At 41.3% G+C, this 22,844-nt stretch overlaps 1 protein-coding gene and 1 long non-coding RNA gene across 5 annotated transcripts in view; one reads left to right on the top strand and one right to left on the bottom strand.

The window, feature by feature from the left end:
• Positions 1 to 8,143, top strand: part of TFRC (transferrin receptor) — a 27,072-nt gene extending 18,929 nt beyond the window's left edge. For both annotated transcript variants that reach the window (XM_064295808.1, XM_064295851.1), the window contains exons 14-19: positions 211 to 278; positions 1,210 to 1,268; positions 1,452 to 1,533; positions 3,101 to 3,322; positions 4,407 to 4,547; positions 5,074 to 8,143. In XM_064295808.1, coding sequence (XP_064151878.1) covers positions 211 to 278; positions 1,210 to 1,268; positions 1,452 to 1,533; positions 3,101 to 3,322; positions 4,407 to 4,547; positions 5,074 to 5,316 — 815 coding nt within the window. In that variant the 3' untranslated portion in view covers positions 5,317 to 8,143. The remainder of the gene's footprint in view (positions 1 to 210; positions 279 to 1,209; positions 1,269 to 1,451; positions 1,534 to 3,100; positions 3,323 to 4,406; positions 4,548 to 5,073) is intronic.
• LOC111751442 (uncharacterized) lies at positions 6,246 to 22,844 on the bottom strand. Of its 3 annotated transcripts, XR_010323684.1 has the most exons (7): positions 22,335 to 22,844; positions 22,070 to 22,218; positions 21,872 to 21,950; positions 21,559 to 21,740; positions 20,845 to 20,963; positions 16,273 to 16,540; positions 6,246 to 8,660 (listed from the first exon to the last, which is right to left on the bottom strand). It is a non-coding gene; the product is annotated as an uncharacterized LOC111751442 (long non-coding RNA). The 3 variants fall into 3 exon arrangements; XR_010323691.1 differs by lacking the exon at positions 16,273 to 16,540 and having other exon boundaries at positions 22,335 to 22,834; XR_010323677.1 differs by lacking the exons at positions 6,246 to 8,660; positions 22,070 to 22,218 and having other exon boundaries at positions 15,005 to 16,540; positions 22,335 to 22,776.

The raw sequence follows: 22,844 nt of genomic DNA, 5'->3' as shown, positions 1-22,844 counted from the left end.
CTTCAGTTGAGTCAAGTTGGGATTAGCCTAGTTACTGAAGAAATTGACTCCCAAATCACTTTTTCTTCTACTTCATTAGGATAGCTGTTATACAGACCCAATCATCTAGGTTGCTGTCTTCCTGTTTGTCACATGCTTTCAGCAGTAGAAGTAGCCATGTGAACGTTGCGTGGCTAGAGAAGGGGCAGTGTTAACACCATTTCTTTGTAGGTACCAGCAACTTCAAGGTCTCTGCCAGCCCACTGTTGTATTTGCTTATTGAGAAAACGATGCAAGATGTGAGTATAAATCTAATTATAAAACTGTAGAACTAAATTTTTGTCTGTAATTTACATACGATGAAAAACACTGATATTTAAACCATTATGAGTAGCCAGTAACAGGAGTGTAGAATGAATTCTGTAACAGCATCATTTAAGTCAGGTTCATGACTTACTGGGTCCCCATTAAACCACATGTAGTGAGGAAGGTGGTATAAGAATGTAGTGTTGTATATTCCATATAACAAAATGCTGTGGCACCTGAGCTGCATTGTAGGTGCCTACAGGGAATTGTCTAGAATCAGCATGTTATGAAAGATTTAAATGGACTTGAACTATATACATAGTAAGACTATACCTTAACTAAGAGGGCCAGATAAAATATATATTGAGTAAAGACTACCATGTGAATGAACATAACTTCAAATGAGGAGGAACATGTAGAAGAAAAGGTTTGCCTATTTGGGTTAGGGACTATGTATTGGGATGATTAAATTTGGAGGGAAAGAAGTAGACCTTGGCCTTGTTACCAGGGGGAAACGAGAGATTACTATAGGGTCCCAAACAAGGTAGTAATGTGTATGCAGATAAGGCTGGCAGTGGTAGAAAATGTGCTGGAGGGGAGAGACCAGAAACAGGATCAGCATATCACAAAGGCAAAGGAGGGCTTTTAAAATTGTGATTAAGCCAACTTTAAAATGTCAACTGAGAAGGAACATGTTTTTTTTTTTTTTTTTTCATTTATAAGTGAACCGAGAGCTAGGGCCTGGTAGGAGTAACTTAAGAAATTTGATACTGTTCTGTCTTAAATTTTTTTCAAGATGATTATGGTAAAAATTTAATATTTTATTATAGATATGTTTATACAGAGAAACATGTTAGTGACTAGCCTGAATAACTACTTTCAGAAAAGTTAGTTTTAATGGTAAATTCATTTCTTGTTTTGTAGGTGAAACATCCAATTAGTGGTCAGTCTCTCTATCAGGACAGCAACTGGGCGAACAAAGTGTAAGTTGAGAGAAGTTAATGAACACGCACCTACTCTATTAGGTAGATTCCTAAAGCTGACCATATCTGTATCTAGAGAAGATTGATTGAAGAATTTATTTGGAGGTAGAGGGGAGTGTTATGTGGTAGCACCATCTATTCTGTAGAGAAATGTTTAAAGGTACCTTCTTGCTTTCCTTGCAGTGAGAAGCTTTCTTATGATGATGCTGCTTTCCCTTTCCTTGCATATTCTGGAATTCCAGCACTTTCTTTTTGTTTTTGTGAGGTAGGTCCGAAGAACTCTTAAAGCATATCTCAGATATTTGTATCAGTGTGGAAACCCAGTTTCACACAGTGCTTAAAATGTTAGAAGAAGCTATACACATGCAGGTACTGATTCTCCCTGCTATCGGTCTTATCAGAGTTGAGTCTCAATGAGCTTAATTAGCACTTGAGTTTATTGCTAAAACTTCAGTGAAGTATGATGAATTTTAGTAGCCAGGCTTAATTTCTTGAATGATAGAATAGCTAGTGGCTGTCTACTAGACAGTGCAGGTATAGAATATTTCCGTCACAACAAAGTTCTGTTGAGCAGTGCTGTTTTAGGTATTTGTCAAATTATGGTTCTAGATGTTAGTCTTTTAAGCCGGGATTATGGGTAAAGCACAAAGACCACATAGATGTAGCGTTGTTGTGATACGGAACTTTGAACTGACAAAGTTGTAGGAAAACAAGATTGGCTTGGTTGGCACAGGAGCCAATTAGAAAGCCAAGCAGAGTAAAGAGAATGAAGAAGGCTCTGTGCTGAAGTGCTAGGGTTGGAAAACTGGCCCTGTGGTGGGGGAGGGGTGAAGAGAACCTAGAGTTAGCATAGGGGTAGAGTTGGGTGGAAGCTGTTGACTTTGGCACTGTTAATCCATTAGAGGCCTTACTGGGTCCTTACTGGACTTTATCACTGGATTTTTTTAGCCTAGGACTAGGAAGGGGAAAGTCTGAAGTGAAGGAGTGATGGAAGGTCTGGATTTGGAGATGAACATAGCTAGAATTCCACTGGTCCTATGCTGGAGCCGCAGTGCGAATGATAACGAAATAGCTGGTCATGATATTTATCTAGTACATTAGGGAGAACTAGGTGTCAGGCCCTATGGTTGAAGAAATAATTTATGAATATTTCTTTGACCTTCAGACGTCATGTGTTTTCAAAACTTCAGGTGTAGTTGAGGATGTCGAAAGCCTGGCAATGTTGGTAATAGAGAAATGTTTAGTCTGAAAGTAAAGAATTGAGATCAGACTAAAGACTTGTCAGTAAGATCATTGCCAAGAACAGTGGTAGAGAATAGAGTTGAAGAGTAAGACATCGTTACTGAAGACATCTAACGAAGGTAAAAAGAAGTTCTCGTGTGCATCAAACATCCTTGGTAGAAAGGGGACCTGTGTGAAGGGACTGAGTGTCGCACGATTAGGAAAAAGGCAAATTTTAGTCCACGAATAACATTTTATATAGAAGGGACATTTCGTGTGTATTCTCTTTCCCTGTTAATATGGCCAAACTTCCCAGAGAGAAGAAGGAATACAGCCTCAAGGAATTCCATGAGAAGTCTGCTCAGAGTCTGTGATATAACAAAACCTAGAAGAAAGCAGTCATTCTGGAAGTAAGAAGTAGGTTAGATTCAGGCAAAGTAGCAAGAGTGGTATCTTCTTAAAGTAGTAGATATGAGATAAAATTGGGCTAGGAACATATTAGAAATAGAAGAATTACAGTTGCTATTAATTTTGATAGCTGAACATGAACATGAAGCTTCTATCTACTGTTATAACCCACGCGAGTACAATAGCCTAGCTTTGTTTTCTAGGACAACGATTATCCTTATTTGGGTACCCAAAAGGACACCTATGAGGTACTGGTTGAGAGAATCCCTCAGCTGGACAAAATGGCACGTACAGCAGCAGAGGTGGCTGGTCAGCTTGTGATTAGACTTACCCTTGGCCTTGAATTGGACCTCGACTATGAGAGGTATAACGACAAAATGCTTTCATTCCTGAAGGATATAAACCAATTCAGGACAGACGTAAAGGTGAGCACTAATGAAAACTAGGTTCTTACTGCTGAAGTGTCAAGTGAGATGTTTAGCTATTTCTGGGAGGGACATGACTGGTAGCCAAGGTACATTTTAAAGCGAACTGACAGTTTTGCTTGGAATCATAACTCATTCTGAAAGGGAGGGAAGTTAGAAGACTCTGGTTTATAGATCTAGGGTGGACTACAACACATATTTCAGAATCAAGAGCTAGTGGTGTTGTTTTTTATTATTGTTCAGATATTCCAAGCAACCCATAAATACATAGGCATACGTTCTAGGATTGAGGGTAGAACCCAGAGAATACAAGGATCTCAACCATGACATGGCTTGAGTTACAATCTTGCTGTGTCTGGTATTCACACATTTGATAAGATGAAATTAATAAATGGTTTCCGACTTTTATGGTACTAAACCCATTGTTGTCAAGTCGATTCCAACTCATAGTGACTTGATAGGACAGAGTAGAGCTGCCCCATAGGGTTTCCAAGGAGCTGCTGGTGAATTTGAACTGCCGACCTTTTGATGAGCCATCGAGTTCTTAACCACTGCGCCACCAGGCTTCATTTTGGTTACTAAGAGTAGATTTCATAGATCCCTTGATTGAAATAGATCACTAATAACCACACCTTAATTATTATGGCTTTCTGAAAACATGAAGCTAATTATAACTGATCAAAAAATGGGACTTACCAGAGATATAACTAGCCTATGAAGTTTCTTAAAATGTTTGAGGTTTTTCCCCATGGGGAAATTGAACTGAAAACAATGTGCTAATACAGAATTATATACTTTTACTAAGTATATTATGTTAAATTTCTTGATGTCAATCTGAGGGTAAGAATGAGCTACACTGTCTACTGGGCTGAAATACGAGTGTATTATATTTCAGGTCTGTAGAGCTTGAAATCTCTTACACAGGCTGCTTACATCTAGCCTTCTCTGAGCCTTCTGCTTGTTGTGCATCACCTCCGTTTACCAGAACCTTCTCAGTTGCCACACCTAAGTTAGAAAGGTGTAGAATAACAACATCCTTAGAAGCACAACTTCTAATAGTGAGTTTCATGTCCTCCTGCCTCAGGAAATGGGTCTGAACCTACAGTGGCTGTATTCTGCGCGTGGGGACTTCTTCCGTGCTACTTCCAGGCTCACGACAGATTTCAAGAATGCTGAGAGAACAAACAAGATTATCATGAGGGAAATGAATGATCGTATCATGAAAGTACGTACACTCTCAGCAAAAGGGGAACTAAAACATACTAGTTTTAAATTGGTAAGTCCTGCCTCTTCCACAAAGTGGAGTAGCTCCAGGAACCTAGGATAGTTTGCTATGTTAGAATTCAGCACAGGTTTTAACTCTTAGCAAGATCTATAACCGGCATATCTGAGGCAGAAATACAAAAAAAGATTTGACCTAGTATTTAATTTTTTTAGCTATATCTCTGTGGTTTAACTGAGGCCTTAACTACTTTATCCTACTTTGCTTGGAAGAAATAGGAGACTTCATTACAGTGGAAACTTACAAACTTTCCAAATGTCCAACCCAAAACAAAAAAATCCCGGTACAATTAACGGTCGCTTTTACCAGGGCAGGGAACTGACAGTTTGCTTCAGAATTCTAGTCTTAAAGAATTGCAAGTCTGTTTCCTGACATTCTGAGATTTAGGGAAATTTAAGACGTGAAGGTCCTTTCCCCACAACAGAAGCCACGGCACCGGGTAAGGGGTCTTGTATGTTTCGTTTCCCAGGTGGAGTATCACTTCCTCTCACCCTACGTGTCTCCAAAGGATTATCCCTTCCGACATATCTTCTGGGGCTCTGGCTCTCACACTCTGTCGGCTTTACTGGAGAACTTGGAGCTGCGTCAGAAAAACAGGGCTGCTTTTAACGAAACGCTGTTGCGAAACCAGCTGGCCCTCACTACTTGGACTATTCAGGGTGCCGCAAATGCTCTGACTGGGGACATCTGGGACATTGACAATGAGTTTTAGAATATAATACCCATAACTTATGTAAGAACAGCAGGGCAGTCTGGTTTCTAGACTTACGCTGGTCATGTTAAATTTTTAGTAGGGCTACAAAACTAATTTTAAGATTCTACCCAGTCATCTCGGTACTACTAGGTCTCTCTAGGCAGCAGCTTTTAATACAGGGTAGGTACCTGCACTTCAAGTTAAAGTGAATAACCACTTTAAAAATGTTCATGGTAGAATATCTTCTCTTGATTATTTCTAGATTTTATGAGCTTTTTATCGGTAACTGCCTCTTTCCTGTTACAGTTATGAAAAAGTCAGAACCAGTTGGGTGAACTATTTATTGCTCTAAATCTTAAGGGCATGCATGAGCTAGTGTCTTTTGAGGTGGGAGGAGGGAAGTGGTCACTGCTAAAGGTTCCAGGTGGTAGCTTGGTATGATCCTCCATCTTCATTTGATGCTAGATAGGAGATACTAGGGTGTAAGACCTATTCTCCAAACGAGATAGATGCCTTTCTACAAGAATTTAACTGGTTTCCACATCCCTGTATGAAACAGTTAACCATCAGAAGAAACGGGACTTCTTTTCTTGCCAGCAAGGTCTGAAGTACAGGTTCTTCAGCTGAATAAAACGGGGTTCAACTGTTTGTCATGGGAGGAAGGCCTTAATATGTTACTCTCAAGGTTACAAAAAGAGTCCAAAAGCCAAAAACTTAGTATATTTTCTTATCATCTGCCCCTAGCCCCCTAAACTTTTCTTTTAGCCTTTATGTTTTCCTAAGTATTTTGAAAGAGAACCAGTTTTAGGTGTTTGATTTCAGACTCAGTTTGTCAGACTTTAAAGAACACGCTGCCAGTTTCTGGCCAAAGTGTTAATCTTGTGAAAAAGCTTTCTATCATTTTGGCACTGAGATATTTATTGTTTATTTATCAGTGACAGAGTTCACTATAAATGGTGTTTTTTTTTTTTTTTTTAATAGAAGATAATTATCGGAAGCAGTGCCTTCCATAATTATGACAGTTATACTGTCGGTTTTTTTTTTTAATAAAAGCAGCATCTGCTAATAAAACCCAACAGATACTGGAAGTTTTGCATTTGTGGTCAACACTCGAGGGTTTTAGAAAACAGCCGCAAGCCAGATAAAATATTGGGGCATCTTAATACCCCTAAAGCTAGATATTGGGGAAGAATTAAACAGGGTTGCTAATCAAGTTAGACTTCTATTTAGCTGACCAAATAAAACTGATCATTATAAATGCAATGAATTGAGGCTAACTTGTAAATAAATGTCACCTCAAGGCTGTGGTAGGACTCTTTTGTGTAAAATTTTATGCTCAATTTATCTAAGGTGTAACTTTAATTTTGCAAAATTTCCAGTACCTTTGTCAGAAACCTAAGTCACATTATCGGGAGCAGTGTCTTCCATAATGTATAAAGAACAAGGTAGTTTTTGCCTACCACAGTGTCTATACCGGAGACCGCGTTCTCCATGTTACACTAAGGGTGTACGTAATTATCGGGAACAGTGTTTCCCATAATTTTCTTCATGCAATGACATCTTCAAAGCTTGAAGATCGTTAGTATCTAACATGTATTCCCAGCTCCCTGTAATTCTCTTTTAGTTTTAGTTGCAGAAATATTTTGCGGTCGGTCATTAAGCATTTGTTGAGTAAATTCAAACGACTGTAGGATAAAATTACTCCCTTCAAGATTTTTTTTTTTTTTTCTAAACCTAATGGTGTTTTGTTATATTTGTGGTTTCTCGGGGTCTTCTGTATAGCGGGACAGTAGCATACATTAATAATGTTTTGCTGTTGACAAATGAATTTAACTTTTCCCCTTATTTGCATGTATTTCCTATAAGCTTAGTTCCGATAAGCTTGAATCCAGAATTGACCCTTTGGCTTAAGGCACGGGGAACTTGTCTCAGAGATTTGGGGGTGGGGGTGGGGTGAAGATTGAGGGGTGGGTGGCAAAGTTTGTAAGAGGGTCTTTGATCATGTCTGCCTACCCATTAGTATGCGGTGGTCATAAGGTAAATTTAGATGTGAAGAAGTAAGTTTGAGGCTACCTGAGTAAAGACTATTTTCTAGTTATCCCTCATGGTGAAGAAAGCTGATAATCAGCTGTTTATCATAGGGCAATTCAAAACTGCCACCTAAGAAAAAGTCCATAGGGTCTCTTAAGGTTCTTAAACTTAGAGTCACTTACCCAAGTTAAAGTAGATTCTAGATTATTACAACCTCGCCGCATTGCTTCAGTACTCACGATGTGTCTAACCTTCAGTGTTTTTTCCTAGACTGCTGTTGAGTGTAGCTAAGTGAAAAGGTCAAAGCTAGGACTCCTGGGTTTCTGGGTATCATGTATACACACTTTAATGAAAGCTCAGTGACTTGAATGCGTATGAAGAATAATGGGCATATATTTTACAGCAGTAAATTTCTTCCAGAACCCCTTTTCTATGGTTAGGGTTGAGTTTAATCAAAGAAGCCAGTAAGTGGCAAGAAGTTTAATGTACAGGAATGAAACGTGTGTATCCAACTAGTGATAACCTGCTAGTTTTTCTGGCCAGAGATGTTATGTGCATTTTGAAGGTAAAGGATAAATTGAGTGAGCTCTGTCACGGTTCACTATTAGGACTTGTGTGACCTTCATTGTCCAGTGTTTGTTCTTTGAATGTTCTAGAACTTTTAGCTGGTTAAAGATGGCTTAATAGACTTGCCGGCCTACTACTCAGCTGTATCTTTGTACACAAGCGATATGCCCTTGAAATTGTACACAAGTTGGCATGTGCAACAATGTGGAAATTCCTTATCTGACTTAATAAAATGCTTCAACACTGAGTTGTTACTGGTTTTTGTTGAGAATACTCTAGCAGGGCATTCCTAAGGAAATACATTGTGAACTATTGTTGTTAGGTGCCATCGAGTCAGTGCCGACTCATGGCAACCCTGTGTACAACAGAATGAAACACCGCCCAGTCCTACACCATCCTCACAATCATTATGTTTGAGCCCGTTGTATCCGCTGTGTCAGCTCATCTTGTTGAGGGTCTTCCTCTTTTTTGCTGACCCTCTACTTTACCCAGCATGATGTCCTTCAGGGACTGGTCCCTCCTGATGACATGTCCAAAGTATGAGACGAAGTCTCGCCATCCTCACTTGTAATGAGCATTCTGGCTGTACTTCTTCCTGGCAGTCCATGGTATATTCAATATTCTTTACCAACGCCATAATTCAAAGGCATCAATTCTTTGGTCTTCCTTATTCATTGCCCAGCTTTTACATGCATATGAGGCGATTGAAAACACCATGGCTTCTGAGCTGCATATATGTAATTTTTAAGTGTTCTAGTGTCCACCTGAAAAAAGTAAAAAGAAACCAGTGAAATTACTTTTAATATATTTTAACTTAATATATCCAAAATACTATGAATATGTAATCACTATAGAAAACTAAGTAATTACTGAGATACCATGTATTCCTTTTTCATACTAAGTCTTCAAAACCCAACGTACTTATATCGGATGCCAGTTTGGGCTGGCGTAGTTCAGGTGCTCAGTAGCCACTCAGGGCTCGTGGACACTGCAGCTCTATAGCAAAAGGCACAACCGAGAAGAGTTTTCTTTCACAGGCTTTCTACCGTCCAATTACCAAAAGGTCATTACACAAATTAATCTCATACCTACAAGTGCCACCCAGCGTTATTCTGTACGTTTGCAGAAATTGCAAGCACTTGAATTGGGAAACCTTAGAATTTGCCTCATCTGTGACCCAGCTATTCCCCTGTCAGAATCAGTAATGACACGCATACCTTTGAGGAGAAGCAAGACATTAAATAAGCTGCTATAATCTACAGGAAAAAGTGCCCATGTGAGAGAAGGTGATGGACTGAGACACAGCCCTAAAATACTTGAAGATATCTGGTTATTTACAAGATAATTTCCTTGGGTTTCAACACATCAGATACTAGGATCTTGTGTCTGTTGGTGGGTTTACTTTCGTAGGTGGTTGAGCTAAAGCCTCTGTGGTTTGCTGCATCTGCCCTCTACACTGCCTCGTGCTTAATCCACCCCACATAGACTGCCTGTCCATCGCTAATGCCGTTTTTGAAAATACATACAAATGGTCAAAGTGCAGAAGGGGCTGTATTGAAAAGTAACTTCTTAGTCCAGTTTCCCTCCCTCTGAACATCCACGATTACCAATGTCTTGTGTATACTTACAGAGTAGTCTACATATGAGCAAGAATATCTGAGAGACCATATAAGCAGACATGTAAGTATAAGCTTACCCAATGTAAGCGCCCTACAACCTATCCCTCCAACTGCTTACAACTAGAAACTGGATTAAGTAGGAGAAACAAGAAGCAGTGGAGGGAAACAAAACCTGGAGAAGTGATCTGAAAAGGAGGGAATTAGCAAGAATAAAAAAGATGGTACAAACAAAAGACTAATAAAATATTAAATGGTATAGAAAATTTCAACCATATCCATAATTATTGACATGTTAACACTCCATTAAAAGATTAGCAGTGGGGGAAAAAAAGACCCATTTAGTATATATCACTTACAAGAAACACTAAAGACAACCAAAACCAAGAAAACCAAACCCACTGCTGTCGAGTCAATTCCGACTCATAGCGACCCTACAGGACAGAGTAGAACTGTCCCATAGAGTTTCCAAGGGATGCCTGGTGGATTCGAACTGCTGACCCTTTGGTTAGCAGCCGTAGCACTTAACCACTACACCACCAGAGTTTCCACTAAAGACAAATGAGTTCAAAGGCAAGAGACAGATACGCCACGCAGAAGAAGACTGGAGTGGCTATATATTCAAGGTATCACAGACCTCAAGACAATGTATTAGTAGACGGACATTTTAAAATGATAAAAAGCACAATCCATCAGGAAGATAAAGCCTTAAAATATATGAATAAAAAATGTACAGAATTAAGTGGAAAAGAAAATTTTGCTTTCACAGTAGATTTTAACACCCTTCTCAGCAATTGATAAAACAACTAGTCAAAAAATCAGGACAAAAGATTTTAACATCAGCCACCTTAATCTAGTTGTCATTTATAGACTACTGCAACCACAGATGAACATTTTCCCCGGTGTACGTGGTATACTCATCCAAACAGGCCGTATGCTGTGTCATAAAAGTCTCAATAAAAGGACCGTAATCATACAGCGAATTCTCTGACCATGGTATATTCAATATTCTTCACCAACACCACAATTCAAATGTGTCAGTTCTTTTTCTATCTTCCTTTTTCATTGTCCAGCTTTCCTATGCATATAAGGCAACTGAAAATACATGGATCAACACATTCAGCAGTTCTGAAACCCCTATGTACAAACCAAAGAGAAATGAAAACGTCCACACAAAAATTTGTACATGAACATTTGTTGTAGTCAAAAAGTGAGAACCACCCAAATGTCCTTCGGCTGCGGAATGGATAAACAAAATGTAGGGTAAGCATACCATGGTATATTATTCAGCCATAAAAAGGAATGAAATATTGATCCATTCTGTAACGTGGATAAACCTTGAAGTCATTGTGCTAAGTGAAGAAGCCAGTCACAGAAGACCACAGATGGTATGATGGCACTTCTATGAAATGTCCAGAACAGGCAAATGTACAGAGACAGAAAGTAGATCGGTGGTTGCTAGGGGCAGGGGGAGGTGGGAACAGGCGGTTATTGCTTCACGGGTACAGAGTTTCCGTTGGAAATAGCGGTGATGGTTGCACAGCACGGTGAGTGTAATAAGTGCCACTGAATTGTACACTTAAAAATGGTTAAAATGGTAAATTTTATGTGATCTATATTTTTATATCTTACCACAGGAAAAATTTACAAACTCAGTAATAGACTTTAAATTGTTAGGCCTTAAAGTGGTCAAGTAAAAATGCGTGGGCACACATACACAAACACACACGATAGCATCTCGCTTTGTTCACTTCATTAATAGATCTTCAATGCTTCGTATCTGTACAAATGAAAACCGTCTATACAAACGACACGCTGTTGCTGCGGTTAGCTGCTGTGGAGTGGCTCCCCACCCCGCCAACCCGTGACTCCCCACCTCAGAGAAACAACATGCTGCCCGATTCACTTCTGTGCACTCTCATGATTGATTGCAGATCGGACTTTTGTGACCATAGTGTTTCATTGATTTTCAGAACTAGATCACCAGGCCCTTCTTCCTAGTCCATCTTAGTCTGGAAGCTCAGCTGACACCTGTTCAGCATCATAGCAACATGCAAGCCTCCACCGACCACCGACCAGCGGATGGTGGCTGTTCATAGGGTACTGGGGATCAAACAGATAGGCCCTGAATCAAACCGGATCTACCATGTGGAGGAAAGAACTCTGCCACTAAACCACCACTGCCCCCTAATGGCACACATACATACAGCTGTTCAAATGGACCAGATCTGCATGTTTGAACAAGGATAGACCTCAAGAAGAGGTGAGATTAAAAAGCAACAAAAACAGAAAACAACAAATGGTGAAGGTGTGGGAAGACTGGAACCCTTATCCACTGCTGATGGGAATATAAAATGGTGCAACCGCTATGGAAAACAATATGGTGATTCCTCAAAAAATTAGCAATAGAACTACCTGTGATCCAGCAATTCCACTCCTAGGTATATACCCTAGGGATGTAAGAGAAGAGACACGAACAGACATAGGGACGCCTATGCTCACTGCAGCACTATTCACAATAGCAAAAGGATGGAAACAACCTAAGCGTCCATCAACCGATGAATGGACAAACAAAATGTAGTCCGTACACAATGGAGCGCTATGCAGCCATAAGGAAAAATGAGTTCCCAAAACATCTTGCAACATGAATGAACCTGGAGGACATAACCCTGAGCGAAATAAGTTGATCACAAAAGGACATTCTTTGATCTTACTTTCAGGAAATGCCAAGAATAGTTACATATACAAAGACCAGTGTTCATTGGTGGCTACAGGAGGGGAATGGACTCATTCATTAGGCAGTAGTCACTTTTTGTTTATGGGAATGGGAAAGGCAGCACTTAATGTGGGTGAAGTATGCACAGCTTGACTAACGTAACTAATGCCACTGAGTTGTACACAGAAAAGAATGTATTCATAAATGTTATGTTATATATAATTTTGCAACAACAACCAAAATACATATACATGTATAGTAAAACAAATAGGGGGCTAAAGATGCTGATACCTATTAGACATAACCAGTCACCTCATGGGATTGGTTTTCTTGGTTTGAAGACTTAGAATTATCGTCTCATGGGACAATTTGGCCAACTGGCATAATATAGTTCATAAAGTGTATATTCTACCAAAGTTTATTAGTGATTACCAAAAACAGGAGGGAGGGGGAAAGGGGAAGCTATTGCTTATAGAGTACTGAGTTTCAGTTTATGGTGACAGAAAAATCACATTGATTAAGGGTAGGGTTGCACAGCTGGTCACTGGAAGTGGTGTCAATAAGCTGTACACCTGTAAAAAGCTGAATTGGTAAAAGTTGTGTAGTAGACATATTTATAACAACAACAACAACAAAGTAGCTGCTGAGGCTGCTTATGTACAACCAAACACCTCACAGGATTTGGTTCCTTGGTTTGGAGTTTTAGGGTCATGGTTTCATAGGCCATCCCAGTTAATTGGCCTACTAATGTGTTTAGTGTTTCTGTTCTATCTCATAGTTTGTGGCATAGTGTCTGGGGTCTTAAAAGCTTGCAAGGCACAACAATTGGTCTCTATTAGCCTGGAGTAACAGGGGAAGGAGAGTCAGGAATAGAAGAAGGAAATGAATGTGTGGCTAATCGCCTCCATGAACAACTGCCTCCTTTGCCATGAGACCAGAAGAACAGGATAGGATAGTGTCCAGCTAACATTAGTGAACATTTTGGTCAAAGATTCTATAGAAGAATCCTGATCAAAAGGGGGAAAGTGCAGAACAGAATTTTAAATTCTCATGGGCCCAGACATTCTGGAGCCATGGAGGCTGAATGAACCCCTGAAACTATTGCCCTGAAATAATCTTTAAATCTTAAACTAAAAATTCCCTCTCAAGTCTTCTTAAAACCAACCAATAGCTTAGCTTAACTAGTAAAAAAATGTCTGCCTTGAGCATTATGCTCTTTTAAGAACTATCTACATAGGATCAAATGGACAACAGCAACTCAAAAGATTAGACAGGAATCTTAGGGGGGAGTGAGTTTAGTTATTGAGGAGGAACAACTCCAAGAAGGAGGGTGAGACTGGTTGTACCACTCAAAGAACGTAATCAACGTCACTGCATTATACAAGTTGAAACTGTTGAATTGGCGTATGTTTTGCTGTGTGTGTATTCTCAATAACAACAAATAAATAGAACTAAAAAAATTTAAATTTATATGCTACATCCCATTTTGGTGAGTAATAATGTCTGGGGTCTTATAAGCTTTGCACGGGGCCATCTAAGATACAACAATTGGTCTCTATTTGTCTGGAGCAAAAGAGAAAGAAGGAAACCCAAGAATCAGAGAGGGAACCGGTCTACGAGGCTAACTGGTCTATGGGACTGTCTCCATGAACCACAGCCTCCACTACCTTGAAACCAGAAGAATTAGATATTTCCCGACTACCAATACCAAACGTCCTGATCAGGGTCAAGGCAGATGGATCCTGATAGAAAAGAAGAAAAATGTGAAACAGAATTTCAAATTCTCAAAGAATCCAGACTTACTCAGCCCTATGAGACTGCAGGAATCCCTGAGAATATTGCCCTGAGATACTCTTTAAACCTTGAACTTAAACTATCCCCTGATAGTTTATAGCTAAATAGCAGGTTAGCTCAAAAAGTAAAGAATGTCACCCTCGAGTACTGTACTCTTTTAAAAAATTATTTATATGAGACCAAATGGCCAACAGTTACTCTAAAGCACGGATGAGAAGGCTGGGGGACAGTGAGACTAAGTTTATGGGAATGGAACAACTAGAACGGAAATAATGAGAATGTTGACACAATGTGAAGAATGTAACCAGTGTCACTGAACATTACGCGTCGAAACTGTTGAATGGGAACCTGTTCCGCTGTGCATACTTTCACAAAAAAAACAATAAAATTTTTTTTTTTGTATTTTCACACCATTGTCCTTTATTTTTATGACAAATTTCCCTCCTTGCTCTAGTGACCCTTAGGTAAATCCCATAGCTTTTCCAGGCACTCAGAGGTATCAACAAATACTGTGGTCTTATTTTGAAGGTTTCAGAGTCAGTGCAATAACAAAACTTCAATATCTCGTTCATGAGGTAGAGTCGGCTTCTTCATTATTTCCTCACCTTACTCTTCTCTTCCCTTACTCATTTGCTGCCTCCGGCTCCCTCAGGGATGGGGTGGAGGGAAGACAGGAAAGGGGCAAAAGGGTCTTACTTAACTAGCACAGCTGTAACGTGGCTATGTTGGTACCCTTGGCAGATGTCCAAATGCCAACGTTCTTTCATAGGGGGCATTGCAGTTTCCTCCGAGATCGTCCCTTCCTCTGATGGCAGCTCCCTGATGCAAGGAATACTTCCTCTCTAGTCCCTGGATTCCTTCCGCCCTCTGCTTCTTTCTGGTCTTCTCAAGTTTGCTTCCCTTTGATATGGTTTACAATCGCCCACTGTGGCCATTTCCTTGCTCTGCCATTGGACTTCTTCAGGTGTGGGTCAAGCAACCCCAAAGTTCTAGGTGACATAAGCTAAGTGTTCTAGATTTCCCAAAGGGGTAGGAAATGAGACTTTGTACCAGTGAGATTTGTCTTTTCTCAAAACCACTTTTATAAAACTCTTTCTATCTAATTTACCTTAAAAAAAAAAAAATTTTTTTTTTTTTATATGCTGTCTATCCGTCCACCCTTCTACCTGTAGACATGCACAGACAGCTATCTGGAATGATCTTCACTTAATGAGAGTTATTTCCAAGTGAGGAGATTTGTTTTGTTTTTCTAATTAAATGAATTTATTTTCTTTTTTTTTAAGAAAGATTTATTGTGATAATATATAACAAAATTGGTCATTTTAACCATTCTTTTAAGTGTACAATTCAGTGACTTTAATTACATTCACCATGTTTGTGCAAACATCATCACTATATTTCCAAAAGTCTTTCATCACCTCAGACAGAAACTTAGTATCCCTTAAGCAATAACTCCCTACTTCCTCAGCCCCTGTAACCCCTAATAAACTATGCATTTGCCTATTCTAGGTATTTCATAAAAGTGGGACCATACAATATCTGTCCTTTTGTGTCTGACTTTCATTTCACTCAGCATCATGTCTTCAAGGTACATCCGTGTGTCATAGCCTGTATCAGAACCTCATATTCCTTCATGAATGAGTAATATTCCATTGTATGTATGTACCACATTGTGTTTAGCCATACCTCTGTGGATGGACACCTGGGTGGTTTCCACCTTTTGGCTATGGCGAATAATGCTGCCATGAGCATTGGCGTACAAGTATCTGTTAGAGTCCCTGCTTTCAAGTCTTTCAGAAAGACTGGAATGGAACTGTTGTGTCACCTGGTAAATCTGTGTTTAACCTTCCGAGGAACTGCCAAACTGTTTTCCACCCTTTCACAATCCCCACGACAGATGAGGAGCCCAGTTTCTCCACAGCCTCACCCAATACTCGCTCTCTTCAGAAGTGGTATCTCATTGTGAAGACTTGCCTTTAAACTTGGTTTGTTTCTGCTGTACTTGCTGCTCTGCCTCCTACTTCTATTCCCCCCTCCGTAAGTGCTAACACCAGGGCCAGGAACCTTATCAGCTCAAAGTGTGTTTGACTATCACCCATGTGAGCTACTGGCATTCAAGAAAAGTGTGTGTGCACATTCACTTGTTTAGGTGCCCCGGGCTCCTCTTGGTCTGACCATCTGACCACCTTCTTTGAGGCTGTTGATATTGAGGTCTCTTGGATGACTACCCCTAATGCTACAGGAACTTACCTCTTTACCACAGGCAGGCCCACCTGTAGTTACAGGTGAGCACCCTCGCTGATGTTGACTCGTAGCTGCTGTTTCTGCCGCTTCCCCGGTTTCTGACACACTGACTGCCTTGTCTTCTGGGAACAGTTCTCTTGGAGTTCTAACCCACAGACCTACCCTGACCTCTAGTTTTGGCTTGCTGGCTTTTCCGGACTCAATTTCCTGCTCTGTCGCCATGATGAATCACCTCCTCTGGGCCTGCTGTGATTTGTGGAAGATCTAGAGGGAACTAGGGAACAATTTTAAGCTCCTGAGTAAGGGAAGTGATGTGATGAAATTGATGTTTTAGGAAGATTAGTGTGGAATTAACAGGCAGGCACAGAGACTGAAGTCAGCAAGGTCACCTAAAGAACGTTTACAGTAATAAACAGCTCGAGCTTTTATCTTGTCTAATCCTAACAATCTCCCTGGGAGGGGATCATGTTTTAGAAACAGAAGCCCAGTTGATGAAAGGGATTTGTTTCACCTCTTATGGGAAGCAAATTCATAGTTAGGTGTCTGGAACTTCAAACGTGCTTGATTACCATTTGAATGAAGAAAATGAAAGGGCTGAAGCTAGGACTTGGACCCAGGTTCTTTCTTACAGGTGAAGGGGATAAGAAAAGACATGAGTTAGGAGACGAGGCAGGTGGATGCAACCCTGCAATATTTGGGGGCTGTATTGGAGAGGAGGATCCCTGGGTGGTGCCAACAGTTAAGCACTGGACGACTAACCACAAGGTTGGCTGTTCAAACTCATCCAGAGGTGCCTCAGAAGACAGGCCTGGAGATCTGCTTCTGAAAGGTCACAGCCTTGAAAACCCTAGGGAGCAATTCCATTCTGTACATATGGGGACGCCATGAGTTGGACTCGACTCGATGGCAACAGATTTTGGTTTGGGTAGGGGAGGAGGAGATGGGCAGAAAATGCTACCAGGGCTCGGAGTCTGGCTTCTGGACAAATGAGAGAGCCAGGAGAATAGGGGGCTGGTTTGGGGTCAGTTTGTATTCTGGTACCACCTTCTCAGATCAGTGTGACCTAATGGACTTGTCTGGTGGCCAGCTGAACATTGGCGGGCAGTCCCAGATGGAAGGAGCTCTATAACAAGTGGACCAGATTAACTCAGATATAGGGGAAGTGGGAACAGGAGTGGAAATGCATTTACCGTGTAGGAGAGGGTGGCAGAAACAGCAGCAGGTGTGAGCCGTCTAGAGACTCATCATCGGAGCAGAAGCAGGTAGGAGCAGACAGGCAAGGACTGTGCAGAGGCTACACAGCAAACAGAGGATTTAGGCAAACAGAGAGGAGCAGAGAAAGGTACAAAAAGTGAGAAAATACTTTGCTCTTTAAGGGTAAGCCCTAACTGCTCCTCATTTTTAAATTTAGTACTGTGCGCTCCAGGGGAAGCCAGATATCAAGGAGTTAAGGAAAGAATAGGTGAAGGAGACAGTACTTTCTGTGTTGTGTCTTGATTATAGGTATTGGGTCATGTTTTGCATGATTCTGTCTGATGTTGCCTGGGCACACAGTAGATCAGGAGTCCTTTTACCACAGGAGTCCCTGGGTGGTACAAACTGTTAAAAGGCTTGGCTGCTAACCAAAAGGTTGGAAGTTGGAGTCCACCTAGAGGTGCCTTAGAAGAAAGGCCTTGCGATCTACTTCCAAAAAACCAGCCACTGAAAACCCTATGGAGTGTAGTTCTACTATGACACACGTGAGGTTGCCATAAGTTGGAGTCCACTCCAAGGCACCTTTTGAAAACATTTTTTTACCTGTACCGTCATGGTAGATGTCCACCAGGGGGCAACAGAAGGCAGGACTCAGTGCTCCATTCTGGAACAGCCCATGGTGACTCCAGGGCTTGTCATCTCTTGGCTCACTTCGTGATTCTATCTGGGCCTTTCTCTGGCTGGGCAGAGGGGGCAGGCGCGTGGGAGCAGCTGGTAGTGCCTCCTGCCAACACCCTGGGAAGGTTTGGAAAATTGAATTGCATAGGGCATGTGAGCCCCGCCTCCTGAGTGGTTTCAGGGAGCGTTGTCTTGTTCAGTGGGGTGAAGGCACAGTCTGTTCTTGGTCCCGGTAGGACATGGCCTGGGTTAGCAGATTATACCACCCGCCTCAACCCCTTTCCCCACAAACGCTGAAGAATTTCTTAGGAAACCCCTCCCTTCAGCTCCACTATGAGGCAAATGGTCCCTTCCTGACTAAGAAATCTTTTGCCCTTTATTCAATCAGATCATTTACTCAGACATCAGCCCTGACCCCAGGCTTCACCTCCCTAGGGCCTCAGCTCAGGAATTGTTCTAGGCACTGAGGGTACACTAGAAAACAAAGACCAAAATCTCTACCCCTATAGAGTTACATTCTAGTCAAAAAATAAAAATAAAAAAATAGTTGCTGTGGAGTCAATTCCAACTCATGGGGACCCCATGTCTGTCAGAGCAGGACTATGCTCCTTATGGTTTTCAATGACTGGTTTTTCCAAAGTAGACTGAATAGGCCTTTATTCCGAGGTATCCCTGGGTGGACTTGAACAGCCAACCTTTGGGTTAGCAATCAAAGGAACATGTCAACCTTTGCACCACCTAGGCAGTCCTCATTCTAGCCAAGCTCTTCCCAGTTCTGACTGCACATTGGAATCACCAGAGGAACTTTTAAAAACTATGGATGCATGTGAAAACTAGAACCATAAAACTCTTAGAAGAAAATACTGGGATGTACCTGTTGGGTCTAGTTTTTAATGATGGCTTATCAGCTATATAACAACAAAAGCACAAGCAGCAAAAGACAACATAGATCATTGGGACCTCACAAAAATTAAAAACTTTTGTTCATCAAACGACTTTATCAAAAAAACTGAAAAGACAACCTACAGATTGGGCAAAAATTTTCGGGAGCCATGTATCTGAAAGCGTCTAATGTTTAAAATATATAAAACACCTCTACATCTTAACAACAAAAAGACAAACTACCCTATCACAAAATGGGCAAAGGACTTGAACAGACACTTCACCAAAAAGGGTATTCAAATGACCAACAAGCATAGGAAAAGATGCTCAACATCATTAGCCATTACCAAAACCCACTGCTGTCGAGTCGATTACGACTCATAGCGACCCTATAGGACAGAGTAGAACTGCCCCATAGAGTTTCCAAGAAGCGCCTGGTGGATTTGAACTGCTGACCTCTTGGTTAGCAGCTGTAGCACTTAACCACTATGCCACCAGGGTTTGAGAGATGCAAATCAAAACTACAATGAGATATCACTCACCCGTATTAGAATGGCAAAAAAAACAAAACAACTGGTGCTGGTAAGGTTGTAGAGAAATGGAACCCTCCTCATGGCTGGTGAGAATGTAAAATGTTACAGCCACTGTGGAAAACCATTTGGTGGTTCCTTAAAATGCTGAATATAGAACTACCATACAACTACCATATGACCCAGCAATCCCAATCCTAGGTATATTCCCTAGAAGAAGTGAAGGCAGGAATGCAAACAGAAACCTGTACACCAATGTTCTAAAATGAACTTTTCACAATACCTAATGGTGGAGATACATGAAATGTCCATTAACAGATGAATGGATAAACAAAATGTGGTACATACATGCAATAGAATATTACTCAGCCATAAAGAGAAATGAAGTCCTGATGCATACCACAAAATGGATGAACCTTGAAAGCATTATGCTGACCAAAATAAGCCAGTTGCAAAAGGACTATGTGAGGGCACTCTAAAACTGAGGTGCTCGGCATCACTGAAAATGACTGCCTAGCCAACCAAAAGGTCAGAGTTGGAATCCACCAGGTGCTCCTTGGAAACTCTATGGGGCAGTTCTACTCTGTTCTATAGGGTCGCTATGAGTTGGAATTGACTTGACGGCAACAGGTTTTTTTTTTTTTTTTTTGTAGGTCTGAATCGAAGCTCCATTTTTGAATTAAACTTTAGCTTGTCCTAAGTCCTCCTTTCTGCCTTCCTAAGAATAAAAAAAACCAAACCAAAAACACTGCTCTTGAGTCTATTCCAACCCATAGCAACCCTGTAGGACAGAGTAGAAATGCTCCATAGGTTTTCCAAGGCTGTAAATCTTTACAGAGGCAGACTGCCACATCTTTCTCCTGTGGAGTGGCTGGTGGGTTCCAATCACCAATCTTTTGGTTAGCAGCCGAATGCTTCAACCACTGCAACACCAGGCCTTCTTTCCCTAAGAATAGAACCTGTGATTTAGAGCCTTGTGACATGTAACTTCTTATAAAACTTTGATCACCCTTAGCAAACAATGGAGGTGGCAAGAATGTGGCTTGTGAAGAATTGTTCATCACGAAATGTTTATCAAGATGGACTTGGAAGAATGCTTGCACAGCATGCCCCAGGATGTAGATATTTCAGAAAATCACTTGCTAGGCTGGCTCCAGGAAGTCCGTGTCAGAAAACAGATCAGCTAACCTTGCAAAATTTTAACTTGCAATTGTCTTGTAGCCATGTGTAATCCCAAGCCCCCCATGATTACGGTCACGTACTTCCTTCCCCACTTTTCTGTACAAAAGCTCACCTCTCCTGCAGAATGTTGGAACACTTGGTGATCTTGCATGACACTATGTTGCCCAGCCAGAGCTGTCCAAATGCTCTAATAAGACTCTTTGCTTGCATTTTTAACAGAGTTGGTCAGTGCTAAGAGAGGACAAATGTGAAATAAGCAAATATATAGAAACCAAAGGTTATTAGTGGCTACCAAGGTGGGAGAGAGGGGGAGACATAGGAGTTTCTGCTTAGAGGGCATCGAGTTTACGTTAATGGTGGTGGAATGATTTGTAAAAGGACATTGAGAATGTTGCACAACTTAAAATATGTAATCAGTGTCACTGAATTGTACGTGAAGAAACTGCTGAGCTGGTGGGGGTTTTGTTATTTCAATTTAATTGTTCTAGGGTGGGGTCTGGGCAGTAGCATGCTTTAGAGCTTCCCGCGTGGTTCCTGGAGCCCTGGTGGCACAGTGGTTATGAACTGGGCTGCTAACCAAAAAGCCAGCAGTTCGAATCCACCAGCCTCTCCTTGGAAACCTTATGGGGCAGTTCTACTCTGTCCTGTAGGGTTGCTCTGAATCAGAATTGACTCGATAGCAATGGGTTTGTTTTTTGGTTTGGATGTGGCTCTTCTGTGCAGTAGCATTGAGAATCTCAGGGTCTAAGCATGGCCTGTGAACCAGCACCTGGGAGCTTGACAGGAATGCAGAATTTCGGCAGCCCTCCCCCCTGCCTCCACTTACTGAATCAGAATCTGCATTCCAACCAGTTCCCTTGGTGATTCGGTTGCACATGGAAGTTTCGGAACACTGATGTAGTTAGTAAATTGTTCTGCTTCACCCGTGCTCGTTTCTCTGGCCCGATTTACAGCTTCTAGTACTTTCTCAAGCTGTGGCAGTGGCTTTCAGAATTTTGTGACTGTGATCTACAGAAAGAAATAGATTTTACATCAAGATATAGAAAGCAGAGTGCATATATATAATGAAACAAAAATGTCATAAACCTCTTTAGCCACTTGTCATGCACTCTCATTCATGCAATACACACTGCTGGTACCTCGTTTGTGCCAGGCATTGCTCTGGATGCCAATGCTAGTGTCTTAACCAGACAAAATTCCTGTTGTTGTGGAGCTTACCTAGTGGACAGTGGAGAGAAAGTCAGAAAGTTAAAAATAAACCCAGAATATGATTTAGGGCATGCTGGAAGATTAATAGGTCTTTGAGAGGTGCAAACAATTTGTGCTCAACTACTAACCTAAATACACCAAGTGGTACCTTGGAATAAAGGTCTGGTTATCTGCTTCCATAAAGATTACAGCCAAGAAAAACCTATGGAACAGTTCTGCTCTGTAAAACATGGGGTCCCCATGAGTCGGAATTTACTTCACAGCAACAGGTTTGGTTCTGGGAAAGATTAATATAATAAAATTTCTTTTAAAGAATTACATTTTTGAGGAGGCCATTTAGGTTACTGGTTATATTCTGTTTCTTGATCTGGGTGCTGGGTGTACGGTACTCACTTTGTAAATGGTGGTGGTGGTGGCAGCGTAGCGGTAGAATTCTCACCTTCCACGTGGGAGCCCTGGGTTTGATTCTGGGCCAATGCAACTCATGCACGGTCACCACCCGTTGGTCAGTGGAGGCTTGTGTGTTGCTATGATGCTAAGCAGGTTTATGCTGAGCTTCCAGACTAAGACGGACTAGAAAGAAAGGCCTGGTGATTGACTTCTGAAAATCAGCCAAGGAAAGCCCTATGGATAGAGGACAACTTCATGGCAGTTAACAACACCAACAAACATGTGCAAGCTTTTGCACTTCTTTAGGTGTAGGTTCTACTTCAATAAAAAGTTCCACACAACAGAGCACCCCTGAGGGAGCAGGAGAGCAGTGGGATGCAGACCCCAAATTCTCATAAGACCAGACTTAATGGTCTGACTGAGACTGGAAGGACCGCAGTGGTCATGGCCCCCAGACCTTCTGTTGGCCCAGGACAGGAACCATTCCCGAAGCCAACTCTTCAGACATGGGTT

Source organism: Loxodonta africana, chromosome 1 (assembly GCF_030014295.1).
Source record: "Loxodonta africana isolate mLoxAfr1 chromosome 1, mLoxAfr1.hap2, whole genome shotgun sequence".
NCBI lineage: Eukaryota > Metazoa > Chordata > Mammalia > Proboscidea > Elephantidae > Loxodonta > Loxodonta africana.
This window is presented reverse-complemented; position numbering and strand designations above follow the sequence as displayed.